General features: G+C 37.3%; 4 protein-coding genes across 4 annotated transcripts; 3 read left to right on the forward strand and 1 right to left on the reverse strand.

Annotated features, from left to right (window-relative positions):
* The first annotated feature begins 364 nt into the window (after positions 1-364).
* On the forward strand, positions 365-3,057 carry PHYBLDRAFT_184762 (hypothetical protein). The gene is made up of 7 exons (XM_018438985.1): positions 365-519; positions 578-976; positions 1,110-1,277; positions 1,400-1,725; positions 1,838-2,639; positions 2,713-2,788; positions 2,862-3,057. The coding sequence occupies exons 1-7, from the start codon at positions 381-383 to the stop codon at positions 3,019-3,021; spliced, it is 2,070 nt and encodes a 689-aa protein (XP_018297459.1). The 5' UTR covers positions 365-380; the 3' UTR covers positions 3,022-3,057.
* A 1,152-nt stretch (positions 3,058-4,209) lies between these two features.
* PHYBLDRAFT_27333 (hypothetical protein) lies at positions 4,210-5,552 on the forward strand. Its single transcript, XM_018439909.1, has 4 exons — positions 4,210-4,393; positions 4,492-4,541; positions 4,621-4,945; positions 5,040-5,552. Exons 1-4 carry the CDS (start codon positions 4,315-4,317, stop codon positions 5,519-5,521), a joined length of 936 nt encoding a protein of 311 aa, XP_018297460.1. The 5' UTR covers positions 4,210-4,314; the 3' UTR covers positions 5,522-5,552.
* Positions 5,553-5,817: 265 nt separating this feature from the next.
* Positions 5,818-9,009, forward strand: PHYBLDRAFT_179092 (hypothetical protein). The gene is made up of 17 exons (XM_018438099.1): positions 5,818-5,944; positions 6,014-6,107; positions 6,275-6,442; positions 6,494-6,584; positions 6,699-6,859; positions 6,984-7,164; positions 7,227-7,290; positions 7,413-7,549; positions 7,618-7,683; positions 7,738-7,792; positions 7,868-7,928; positions 8,029-8,153; positions 8,283-8,367; positions 8,435-8,482; positions 8,578-8,612; positions 8,681-8,744; positions 8,826-9,009. Exons 1-17 carry the CDS (start codon positions 5,863-5,865, stop codon positions 8,929-8,931), a joined length of 1,623 nt encoding a protein of 540 aa, XP_018297461.1. The 5' UTR covers positions 5,818-5,862; the 3' UTR covers positions 8,932-9,009.
* An 18-nt stretch (positions 9,010-9,027) lies between these two features.
* On the reverse strand, positions 9,028-11,409 carry PHYBLDRAFT_35069 (hypothetical protein). The gene is made up of 3 exons (XM_018440045.1): positions 10,639-11,409; positions 9,984-10,340; positions 9,028-9,910 (listed from the first exon to the last, which is right to left on the reverse strand). Exons 1-3 carry the CDS (start codon positions 11,350-11,352, stop codon positions 9,323-9,325), a joined length of 1,659 nt encoding a protein of 552 aa, XP_018297462.1. The 5' UTR covers positions 11,353-11,409; the 3' UTR covers positions 9,028-9,322.
* Between the last annotated feature and the right edge of the window lie 808 nt (positions 11,410-12,217).

The following is a 12,217-nucleotide window of genomic DNA, read 5'->3' on the forward strand; positions in this document are numbered from 1 at the left end:
ATTACACCCTTCCGTCACGGGATATCTTGTGGCCCAATATTCCTACAAGCAGTGTTGAAATACGTATGGTTTTCCCGGAGCAGTATAGAGAGAATTGCTGCAATAAACAGAACAAACTGAACACTTATTTAATCATAAACATGGGCAATAAAGAAGTAGATAATATCAAGTAATGCTGCAAATACACCCACGCTGGTTTCTTGCGTTATATACACAGCAATATTGTGATGCTTTCATTTTATAGTTTTTTTTTGTTGATTTGATTTTATTGTATTATAGTATATGTATATATGTGTATATACACATATATGAGTTAAATTTTACCTTTTTCCCTCTTTGCTTTATACTTCGGTTTAATTTTAAAGACTTGGCAAGTCTCGATGGAATCCAACTTCTCATCCGAGCTTTTCTTCAATGAAGCTGACTTTCGAGTACTGATACCAAACCTACACAGTCCTGGTCCTTCACCTTCTTTTGAAACTATCGCAAAAGCCAAACAACGCGCATTTGCATTCTATGGTATTCACGTTGTGCCAACCACCATGTCCAACTCTCTAAACACACATCTACCCTCAAGATGAGCCCTTGACTGTGTACCTACTCGCCAGAATTCCCCATCAAGTTACAGGCACAGGAGATGAGGTGACTGAAGCAGTTCGTAGCTTTTATAGTCAGTTGGATGTCCACGTTGAAGCATCTATTGTTGACAGTCATTCAGCCAATGCAAGTCAACGGAATACCCAATCCAAGTATGCCTCTAGCTTACCGTCAACTCCATCTTCTGTACCAACTTCTCCGAGAATGACTGTGACACACAAGCATGAAGGCCCCAGGAATGCAGCTTCTCCCCATCTCCCAAATGAGCCTTTACCCTTCTTTACCCACACTTACAATAGTCAAAGTAAGGATTTGGAAATGACTATGGCTGAATATGAACAGGGGCATTGTTGTATATATCCTTTAAGCATTCCGATCGGTAAGTTGACACAACAGTAACTACACATCCAAACCTAGAATCGATATATATATGTATATATATGTGTGTGTGTGCGTATATACAAGCACATGCAGGAAAAATAAAAGGAAAGATTGATTATGATTCCACATAGTATATGTCAAGAACAGAGGTGTAAGTCCTCAGCTGCTAATCAACTTTAACGTCACATATCGCCCAATGGCTATTACAAGACAATCGGCAAGTGATGGAGCTGAAGATGTCTCTGAGTATGACATTGATATGTTTGAGACAGTTGATCTCCTCAGTGGACTATCAGATGGTAAATAAAAACTACTATGTAGATAATTTTTTTAGCCAATATACATGTAGAGTTTCTTATTGTGAATGTGTGTGTGTGTATGTGTTGTGTGTATTTATATATTTATATGGGTTGTGTCGTAGGTCCTACATTCTCTTCAAGTGGAGAAAAGCCTTTGCAAAGATTTGTGATGGAAACATCACAAAGCCGTCAAACAAACGGAAGCTTCTTACCAACAAGTCATTCAAATGCACATCTGTTGACTTTGAGACGGCACGTACGGGAAACAATACCAGTACGTTCTGGACTGATGGTTAAGATGAAGACTACGAATGCATCCGTGACAGACAAGACTGTAATGATGTCCGTTGAACTGGAGAATCCATCGGATACTGGATCTGTATTTATGGTGGATAAGATTGAAGTTCAGGTCTCTCACTCTGTAGTGTCAATGGCATTCGCCGAAGAGGTACAAAGAAAAACAAACAAGAAAATTGGCTATGCTTGGATGGTTGGCTTGGGATATACAATAAAACATTGTCTTTGTGTGGTAGAATGCTTACATACTGCGTGTTCTATAGATTACTTTCCCTGTAACGCTCAATACACTAGATCAGATGGTGTTTTTGTACAATGTCACTCTTCTGGAAGATGGATCGGTTAAGCCTCCTGTCCAACCGACTCGCATGTTTCCTTCGCGTCGTATCAACACCATGCCTGTCATACCTCCTCCCTCTCACTACCAAGACGAGCGACTACAGCCTCAGCGGGTATCCATCCAGGTGTATGGAGCACCTGTTATTGATGGAGTTGTGGCAGCATCAATGCAATCCAAATGGAATACAATGCTGGATGTGACTGGGATGCGTCAGAAGCGGGAGGATCCCAATCCGCCCGATCCACGTTTCTCGTCGCTTCTTGCGTCAAATCATCCTGTACGTACCCAGAGCTCATTACCTAGTAGTGTTTCTGTGTCTCCTGGAGCTCGATCAGTTGGCAGTCCATTGCACCAGACGGTTGTTGACAACAAGAAGCGTATTGTGCTAAACTCTGGGTCAGTCAGTCAGTTTGTTACACCCGGACGTGATCACCGCTCTAACAGCTCTGGACCACTTGGCAACGGTGGAGCCAGAAGAGCACCAGAAGTTGAGATTGCAGATGGAATTGTTGTATCATTCACTGTTCCTAGCTTTATTCAGGTCGGCAAAATTTTCCCTCTTCACATTTTTATTGTGAACCGCTCCAAACACACGCGTCGCTTTTCTGTGATGATACCCAGTCGTAAGAGACATTTACCCGAGGGATTCAGTAATGCAACAAAGACAGCACTCCCACTTCTTCCGGCCGAACAGAGGCCAATTGAGCCATTTATAGAAGAAGGAGGTAAATGGATAGATAGATATTGTGATATTATGATCGTCAACTTATTTATTTACACATTTGAAAACTTGCTTAGAATTCCTTCGACAATACTTTGAAAATGAAACTCATGAAGCAGATGTTATTTGTTTGGAAAACAATGTTCGATTAAGGTAACAAGATAAAGAAATAAAAAGTTTTTTTTTATGAATAACAAAAAAAATTGTGTTTATTGTGTTTGTGTAGTCCTCTTGGGCCTTCTACATCTCAGACAGTCGATGTTCGCTTCATAGCTGTAAAAGAAAAGCTACACACAATTGATTTGATTCAATTAGTCGACCAGGATACCGGATTTGTTACCAATCTCAGACACGTCTTGGAGTTATTCGTAGATCCTCAAGAATAGCAATAATAGTAACAATAAAAAAAATTATCTCGTCTTTGACACGGGTCCATGACCTTTCTTTTTCTTTCTTTCTTTTAAAAGAATAAAAAAGAAACTTTTACATTGTAAATGACAGTCACTTGAAATTAAATAATTTTTTTTGGAGGTTTTAATATAAAAAGGCTTGCTAATCTGGCTCAAATTTTTATTTTCTTTATCGGTTCTTCCACTCAAGGTAATTATCTTATTCTACTTATTCTTCTTATTATTACTAGTCAAATAGATACCTATACCTATATATAAATATATATATATATTTTATATGATGAATGCTTGTCGCCCCAGGCGTAACAATCATGTCGAGAATACATACAGCTACCCTTTACTCTGAAAATATTATATATATATATAACTATTTTGCATTTATTGAATAATATACGTTAAAATCATATACTTACATGCTTTTATCTATATATTAGATTTCGAAAATAAAGAGATTCGTAACACTATCCCTTTTGGCCTAAATCTTGAGTGGGATACCTGTATATATCATGTATATAATTTGTATATATGTATATTTATGAAAAACATTTTTTTGAAGAATAAAAAATATTTATAAAAAATATATAAGAAAAAGGTGAGAATCATTTTCCACTTTGTTATTAAAAAAATTACAAACTTGTGTGTTTTGTTGAAGAGGTTCTTTATGATGATCTTAATATTTCATGCTAACCCGGAGCTCAAATATGACCGACAAGTGATATTACTGATAAAGAACCTTCAAACGAAACATTCATTTTTTGGAATTTGAACTTTTTTATTTGTTTGTTTTTGTGATCAATCAATTGACTTTTTGTTAATTTTTTAGGTAAGAAATCAGAGCCTTTTACATATGTCTTCCATTGATTTAAATTAGTATCCCAAAAAAAATTAATAAAAAAAAATTTAAATTTTATTTCCGTGACTATTTTCTGTGACTTTGAGATTCATTTATTACCTATATTGTTTTCTTGTAAATAAGAATGTGAGCATTTAATTAAAGAAGACTGTATTTGGTTGTATAAGTGCGATAAGACTAGAAAGTCTAAATGGGAAACCCTTGTCTTTTAATTGTTTTTTGTTTCCAAGGGATAAAAACAAAAAAATTTAGCCGTTTTATATATAACAGACAATGTGAACTCAAATTGGACTGTATTCAACCCTATAGAAAAAAAAGAAAGAAAAAGAAAACTTAAATCTAAGATTAAAATAGGTTAATGTAAATATTTATCATACTTTGACAATAGCCAGTTTCTTTAATACGTTTAGCTTGACATGAATTTTACATACCCTTTGATTCTTGATGGTGGTTTCGCCACTCAGCTAGAAGAAAGCTTTCAAAAAGACTTGACAGGTAATTATAGTTTACTTTAATCAATAATAAGCCAAACATTTCCTTTTACTAGAATAATTTAAATAAATAAATAACAAAAAAAGCTGTTTGATGACTAGGTACATTGTGGTCTGCCAAATGCATTGAAGATGATCCCGATGCAATCAAAGTAATCACACAATATATTCAAACAATCATATAGTGTACTCAATTTCTATTGTGTGTATAAAATGAAACGAAATAAAAAGGCTGTTCATCTCTTGTATTATGAAGCAGGAGCCCATGTGGGTACTACGTGTAGCTACCAAGCATCAATCCAGGGATTCTTAAACGAAGGTTATTCAAAGGAGCACGCCATCGAACTTATGCGCAAAAGTATCCGACTGGCCCGTGAAGCCCGCGATCAATTTATAACTACTTATCCCGACACCCAACCACGATATGTTGCTTTGTCGATCGGGTGCTACGGTGCTGTACTTGCCAATGGGTCAGAATACACAGGGCAGTATGGTCCTATAACCAAAGAAGGACTTGTTGAATTCCACAACCGTCGTCTGGATGTATTCATGAAAGGTATTTCGCTTTCTTTGTGTCATATATTTACAGTTGCATTGAACTAAAACCAAGAGGATAAAAAAATACTATAAATTGTCTTGATGTATTTTAGAGCCTGGGATTGATATGATCCTATTCGAGACTATTCCATCAACTATCGAAGTCGAAGCTATTCGAACAATTGTCAAAAGCCGAACTGATCTCCCTCCTGTTGGTGTTAGTTTTGCCTGCAGGTCAGACGACCAGATCTCTGATGGCACTTTACTGACCACTTGTCTCGATCAACTCGATGGACTACCCAATGTGTTTGCACTCGGAATCAACTGCACCAAGCCTCGCTTCATCTCTTCTCTTTTGTCCATTGCCAATCAGCATACTTCCAAGACTGATAAGGCTATCTTGCTCTATCCTGATGCAGGCGCTGAATGGGATCCCATAGGTCGTTGCTGGCACAGCGACAAGGTAACTCCAGAAGCATTTGGAAAACAAATGGCAGAATTCACAAACCAATATGGTCCTAAAATGGTTGTGGGCGGTTGCTGTGGAACTAGTCCAGCACACATTCAATCTTACCTAAAAGCTCTCTCACAATAAATGCAGGCCTTGAAACCAAGTACATAAAATTGTATTCAATACTAGTACCATTAACAATTATTACAGAAGAAAAATACAAGACTTTTGGATTAAATATATATAGTCTTTCAAATCTAGTATTGCCGTGAATTATTTTATGCTTCAGTGTATATATATATATATTATTTCAAAAAAAAAACGATAAAGCAATGTAAACGCATTACACTGTTGAATCTCCGCAGTGTAGAACCAAAGCACCTGTTCCTATTTTGTGTTGTCCCAGAAACACACACAAAAACTCTCTCTCTCCACACACACATACACATACATACACATACAAATACACTACACAATTACACATCATGACCTTTAGAGACACATTGCTAGATCAACTTAGGAAGCGTGATAAGCGAGAAAGACAATGGAAGGAAATGATTAACGCTAGTAAGATCTCTTAACCTTCGGGACAGCCATTCATCTCTTCCTTGAGCTGATCATTCTTTCATCTTTCAGACCAGCGGTTGTTGCATCATGCGATTGAGCTCCAAAAGAGAAACGATCAACTAATCTTATATGAGTCCAATAATAATAGCACTCACACTCAAAAGTAAAGTTCAATTATATGCCCGTATTTCCTCTTTTTTTTTGCCATTATATGTATTAGTGGATGGAAACTCTCTTTATTTCTTTATATATTAAAGCTTGAATTATATATATATATATATATATAAATATTTATGCGTGTGCTGTTTATGGCTCGGCTTTCATCATTAGTGCGCCTGCAAACCAACAGCAGATTAATGATTTGGATCGTCGGATAAGAGAGTTGCATGAAGAGAGGGCCGAAATGTACAAGTCACAGAGTGAGAATGCCCAGAGACTAGTTCATATGAATGAACAGTTGCGAGCCAAAGAAGAAACAGAAAAGCAGCAGGCAGAAGAGTTGAGTGTTGAGACTAAAGTTTGTAAACAATTACTTACGAGTATCTTTAGAATAAAGAGTTTCTCTGAAAAAATCAATGCATTGTCAAAAGAGTGTGATTTACAAGCCCAACAGTTGCGCGAGAAGAATATTGTGATCCAAGTAGAGTATACAACCATAGCTACAGCTACACCCTCACACATCTTTGTATATATATAACAGAAAAATTTATGAATATATATATATATATGTCTTCTTCTCTCTATTTCTTTCTAGATATTACAAGATGAGCTGGCAACTCTCCATCTGGAAATTGTCACTACTGAAGACCGCAGTAAAAATCTCAGGAAGGAGAATGATCAGCTGTTGCAAAGATGGATGAATTTGAAGAACGAAGAAGCCGAAAAGATGAATGAAGCTACCCAGTTTTACGAAGAGTAAGGAATTAACTAACGGATCGGATTTCTATGTTTCCTAATGTGTCTGTGTGTATTTACTACTATTGTTTCTAACAATACGCTTTTTCTTTAAATAATAATAATAATAATAATAATCTACTAGACTTCGTATATTGGCACGTAATAATGGTCAGACACTACGTCAAGTTAATGGAAAATGGGTTATGGAGCCATCTCCATCTACTACTTCCAGTAAAAATAGAACACCTGCAGAAGACGATCTTAAAAGAAGCAGTCGAATACTAAGCAATATTTTATTGCCAAGTCGTGTAACAAAAAAGTTTGTAAGGAGAATGTATTATTGTCCATCTATACAATCAACTTATTGGATTTTATTGGGTACAAGACAATGCACGAAGGGGAAATCTATTGTGTTCAGGCATCTTCAACAGGATCAATGTTTGCAACTGGTGCAGCAGATAAGAAGATCAAGATCTACGATGCCAAGACAGGCAAGAAAGAAAGAAAGAAAAGGAATTAGAAAGTAAATGATAAATTTCATATAAGCTTAATTTATTGTATGTGTAAATAGGCCGTGTGAACCAGACACTTGGTGGTGCTTTACAGACAATTACTTCAGTAGATTTTAATTCAACCGATGAGCTGGTACTGGGTGCTTCAACTGATAACGCAACCCGTTTGTGGCAACTGAGTACAGGAAGGATAAAAGTAAGTTGTGCATCTTGTGAAACTTTGGAACTTGGCTGTTTATTTTATGTTATTTTTTTTTTCTACAGCACACCCTGACTGGGCATATTGGCAAAGTGTATTCTGCCAAATTCAATGCAGATTCTAATAGAGTGGTAAGTATAATAAATCTATACTTTGATGGTTTCTGATGGACATGAAATCATTAGGTGTCTGGAAGTCACGACAGGACCCTCAAAGTTTGGGACCTTCAAAAAGGAAACTGTGTGTAGAGCAAATCTTTCTGAAACCAAATACATTTCATCTAACGTATCGATATTACTGGTTTGCTTAATATAGGCATAAGAACAATTTTTACTTTTTCAAGCTGTAATGACCTCTGTCTTGGTGATGCCGATGGGTAAAGTATATAGCTCGATGATTTGTGGTTCAAGGGAAAAAGAGGCGGTTGTAATCCCTACTGACTCATGGTCATTTATAAAAAACATATATACCTACAGACTTACATTGATAAGCGGACACATGGATAATAATATTCGAGTGTGGGATACTCGTACTGGTAACGGTATTAAAGATATGACTGGGCTTCACACTAGCCAAATTACATCTGTATGCATGTCGCCAGGTAAGAAGACGAAAGTTATACTTCTTGATGCGCGTGTGTTTTACTTGGTAATTTAGTTATTAATTTCATTTGATTGTAACCTGCGTGTATATGTATAACATGAAAAACAAAACAAAAAACAAAAAACAGGTGGCTCAACTGTCCTAACAAACTCAAGAGATCATACACTCAAAATTATTGATTTGAGAATGTATGAAGTTGTACAATCATTTCAGTGAGTAACCTCTTTAATTTTTATTTATCTTTATTTTATACATGTAACTAATACACTGACTTGATAGGGCTGATACTTTCCGTAACGGAATCAATTGGTCGAGGGCTTGTTTTAGGTAACAAGCAGTAATATTATGACATAACAAATACATAAAAATATATATATATAATTCAATTTATATTTTATATATATATATATATATATATATAGCCCAGATGGACATTATGTCGCAGCTGGATCAGCGGGTAAGTTAATAGAGTTTTGGCTTGTACGCTCAAATATGCTCATTATTACTTCTTTATCCCATCGTAAGACGGAGTACTGCACATATGGAATTCTCGGTCTGGAAAGTTGGAAAAATCAATTGAAGGACACGGGTAAATATATCAAACAAAAACAAAGACAAAAAAAAATGATTAATTGTGATTTGATTGTGTCTTGATCGTCTAATATTTTAGTGCTGCTGTATGTGGACTATCATGGAATCCAAGTGGCAGCTTGTTATATTCTGCTGACAAGAGCAAGGTCGTGTGTATGTGGGATACTGCACATTCTGATTCCTAAGCTTAATATTATGCTTAAATATACCTCTAAAATGTTTCCGCGATATTTGGAGAGGAAGGAAGCCTTTTTTTTAAAAAAATAAAAATAAAAATATATAAAAGAATTCAATATATCATAAACACAGATTTTATTTTTGTTGTTTTACTGAAAAGAGACAGAATTTTGGCTGTTTTGGTTATTTGATTGAAAGAGTAAAAAATATGAAGCTTCACAAGCAAAAAGGTAAATGGAAGTAGAAGGGATGTTAAGATAGAGGTGAAAGTAGAGGCAGAGGGGGAAAAATCACAATATACGAAAAGGAATAGAGATAAAGAAAAAGGTAACAGTAAAAGGTAGAAAAAAAAAGAGAATAAAACCATAAAACATATATATATATATATTTAATATGGATTTACTTTCTGTGGGTCTTGTAGTAGTTGATGAGACCGTTGGTGGAGGGATCATGGGAAGTAACAGGGCCTTCGGTCTGGAGTTCAGGCAAGATAGCCTTGGCAAGCTGCTTACCGAGCTCAACACCCCACTGGTCAAAGGAGTTGATATCCCAGATAACACCCTGGACAAAGATCTTGTGCTCGTACATGGCCAAGAGAGAGCCGAGAGTAGAGGGAGTAAGCTTCTGGAACATGATGGAGTTGGTGGGACGGTTGCCCTTGAAGACCTTGTGGGGGACAATGTTCTCGACAACCTTGGCACCCATCTCGGCACGGACTTGCTGCTCGGACTTGCCGACCATCAGAGCCTCGGTCTGGGCAAAGAAGTTGGAGAGAAGAATCTCGTGGTGCTTTCCACCAGAGATGGGGTTGAATGTCTCGACAGGAGCAAGGAAATCACAAGGAATCAGCTTTGTACCCTGGTGAATGAGCTGGTAAAAAGCGTGCTGTCCGTTGGTACCAGGCTCACCCCAGATGATGGGACCTGTGGAGGTCTCGACAATATCGCCCTCGCGAGAAACGTACTTGCCGTTGGATTCCATATCACCCTGTTGTGGATATAAATACAGAATGGAGAATGTTTAGAAATGCAACAAGTATGTTTATAAGATTGATAATTACCTGCTGGAAATAAGCGGCAAAACGGTGCATGTATTGATCATAGGGAAGAATGGCCTGAGTTTGGGAACCAAAGAAGTTGTTGTACCAGATACCCAAGACAGCCATCAGGACAGGAATGTTTTCCTCGAGAGGGGTGTTGAGGAAGTGCTGGTCCATCTCATAGGCACCCAACAACAATTGCTCAAAGTTATCAAAGCCAATGTCGATTGCAATAGAGAGACCGATGGCAGACCAGAGAGAGTAACGACCACCGACCCAGTCCCAGAACTTGAACATGTTCTTGGCATCAATACCAAAGGCAGTGACGTCCTTGGTGTTTGTAGACAAGGCAACAAAGTGCTTTGCGACGTGGGCAATCTATACAGAAAATCAAAGAAATTATTCAATACATACATGCATATATATATATATTAGTTTGGAATGTCTGTTAATTCTGTACTTTGTGTTTTGCAGCCCCAACCCAACCCAAGCCAATTCAAATAATACGCGCACACAAAGCTTAGTTCCCTTTTGTTTCAGCACTATATTTAAATCCCCGAATTCACAAACTCACATGAACGCGTCCTCTATATCCCCTTTCTTTTTATGATTTTATATAATATATATTTGGGTGTATGCTCCCAACAATGCAGAAATAAATCAATTGAATACTTACATCACCGGCAGTCTGAAGGAACCATTCCTTGGCAGAAGTGGCGTTGGTAATGGTCTCCTGAGTAGTGAAAGTCTTGGAGGCAATGATGAACAGAGATGTTTCGGGATTAATGCTCTTGAGGACTTCAGCCAGGTGAGTGCCGTCAATGTTGGACACAAAGTGGGCCTTGAGTCCCTTCTTGGCGTAGGGCTTCAGGGCCTCGGTGACCATGACAGGGCCAAGATCAGAACCACCAATACCAATGTTGACAATGTCAGTAATAGCCTTGCCGGTATAACCCTTCCATTCACCCGAACGAATGGCCTCAGAGAACTCCTTGATGTGCTCAAGAACATCGCGAACTTCGGGCATGACATCCTGTCCTTCGTCAAGGATGGGCTTATCAGACATGTTACGGAGGGCAACGTGGAGTACGGCACGGTCTTCGGTGAAGTTGATGTGCTCACCAGCGAACATCTTGTTGCGCATCTCCTCAACCTTGGCTTCCTTGGCCAACTCAAGCAACAGCTCGAGGGTGTCCTTGTTGACGATGTTCTTGGAGAAATCAACGAGAATTTCAGTGGAAGTCTTGTCAGATCCGACAAATTTACGCGAGAACTCGTCAAAGCGGGCAGGGTCTTGGACAAAGAGATCCTTGATAACTAGGTTCTTTCCCTCGGAATCGTAATGCTGCTGGAGCTTCTGCCAGACGTTGAGCTTGTTTGCGAGGACCATTGCTTGAAATTAAGTTGGGAAGAAGCTGGCTTTTGGAAAGAAAATTTAAAATCAAAAGGATGAGCTGGGACCAAGTTTCGCAGGGTTTTTCCCTTTTTATTCCCAAAAGGAAAAAAATCCGGGTGTGACTCCCCTCTCGTTCTTCTTACCAAGTTATGGGCCACAAGAGCCATTTTGTCAAAATATCTGGACCATTTGCTATTATTGTTTTTCCCCGAATGGAAGGAAATCTACGCACTTTACACACATTTGAAATTTCACACAAACTTTTTCCTTTATATATAAAATATATATTTTTATTTTTATTTTTACATCCAAAGAAAATAGTATAGTATAAAATAAAATTCCGGTCAGTTATCATCTTTGATCGGCCCTAGACTCCGCCCAATGACTGAATAGAAACAGATGCTTAGTGAGCCTGTGTATAATGTGTACAGTACAGGCCAATGAATTTCACTCTGATTTAACTTTTTTTTTTTAAAAAAAATATATTATTTTGCGGCATTCAATTGTACCGAGTCATTACTACTACTTTACCTAACAATTACAAATATCATGGTAATCAAACTCAAAGAAAAAAAATGTTTATTACTAATTGATATGTAAGAAAAAAAGAATAAAAAAAAAACAAGCACTAATTTATGATTATTTTGTTAAAAAGAGCTTAACATATAATAGAATAGAATAGAAATGGTTATCATTACATAGAGAACAATAGTGACAATAAAAGGGGGTGGACAAGGAGAAATTTATGTAAAGGTACAAAAGAGTATTTTGTGCCTTTTGAGTTGGCAAGACGCGTTAAAAGAAAAGAAAAAAAAGACCCACATTGAATTTTCCTAATAATTACCATATTTGGATTCGG

This window comes from Phycomyces blakesleeanus, assembly GCF_001638985.1.
Source record: "Phycomyces blakesleeanus NRRL 1555(-) unplaced genomic scaffold PHYBLscaffold_2, whole genome shotgun sequence".
Lineage (NCBI taxonomy): Eukaryota > Fungi > Mucoromycota > Mucoromycetes > Mucorales > Phycomycetaceae > Phycomyces > Phycomyces blakesleeanus.

Bases quoted from the DNA above. Each gene is read 5' to 3' on its own strand.
- PHYBLDRAFT_184762 (XM_018438985.1), top strand. From the start codon at position 381: ATGGAATCCAACTTCTCATCCGAGCTTTTCTTCAATGAAGCTGACTTT. The intron at 1,278-1,399 runs GTAAATAAAAAC...GTTGTGTCGTAG, and splicing joins CCTCAGTGGACTATCAGATG to GTCCTACATTCTCTTCAAGT. The intron at 2,640-2,712 runs GTAAATGGATAG...AAACTTGCTTAG, and splicing joins GCCATTTATAGAAGAAGGAG to AATTCCTTCGACAATACTTT.
- PHYBLDRAFT_179092 (XM_018438099.1), top strand. From the start codon at position 5,863: ATGACCTTTAGAGACACATTGCTAGATCAACTTAGGAAGCGTGATAAG. The intron at 6,108-6,274 runs GTAAAGTTCAAT...TTTCATCATTAG, and splicing joins AATAGCACTCACACTCAAAA to TGCGCCTGCAAACCAACAGC. The intron at 8,368-8,434 runs GTGAGTAACCTC...CTGACTTGATAG, and splicing joins GAAGTTGTACAATCATTTCA to GGCTGATACTTTCCGTAACG.
- PHYBLDRAFT_35069 (XM_018440045.1), bottom strand. From the start codon at position 11,352: ATGGTCCTCGCAAACAAGCTCAACGTCTGGCAGAAGCTCCAGCAGCAT. The intron at 10,341-10,638 runs GTAAGTATTCAA...TTTTCTGTATAG, and splicing joins TCCTTCAGACTGCCGGTGAT to ATTGCCCACGTCGCAAAGCA. The intron at 9,911-9,983 runs GTAATTATCAAT...TATCCACAACAG, and splicing joins TTGCCGCTTATTTCCAGCAG to GGTGATATGGAATCCAACGG.
- PHYBLDRAFT_27333 (XM_018439909.1), top strand. From the start codon at position 4,315: ATGAATTTTACATACCCTTTGATTCTTGATGGTGGTTTCGCCACTCAG. The intron at 4,394-4,491 runs GTAATTATAGTT...TTTGATGACTAG, and splicing joins CTTTCAAAAAGACTTGACAG to GTACATTGTGGTCTGCCAAA. The intron at 4,542-4,620 runs GTAATCACACAA...CGAAATAAAAAG, and splicing joins ATGATCCCGATGCAATCAAA to GCTGTTCATCTCTTGTATTA.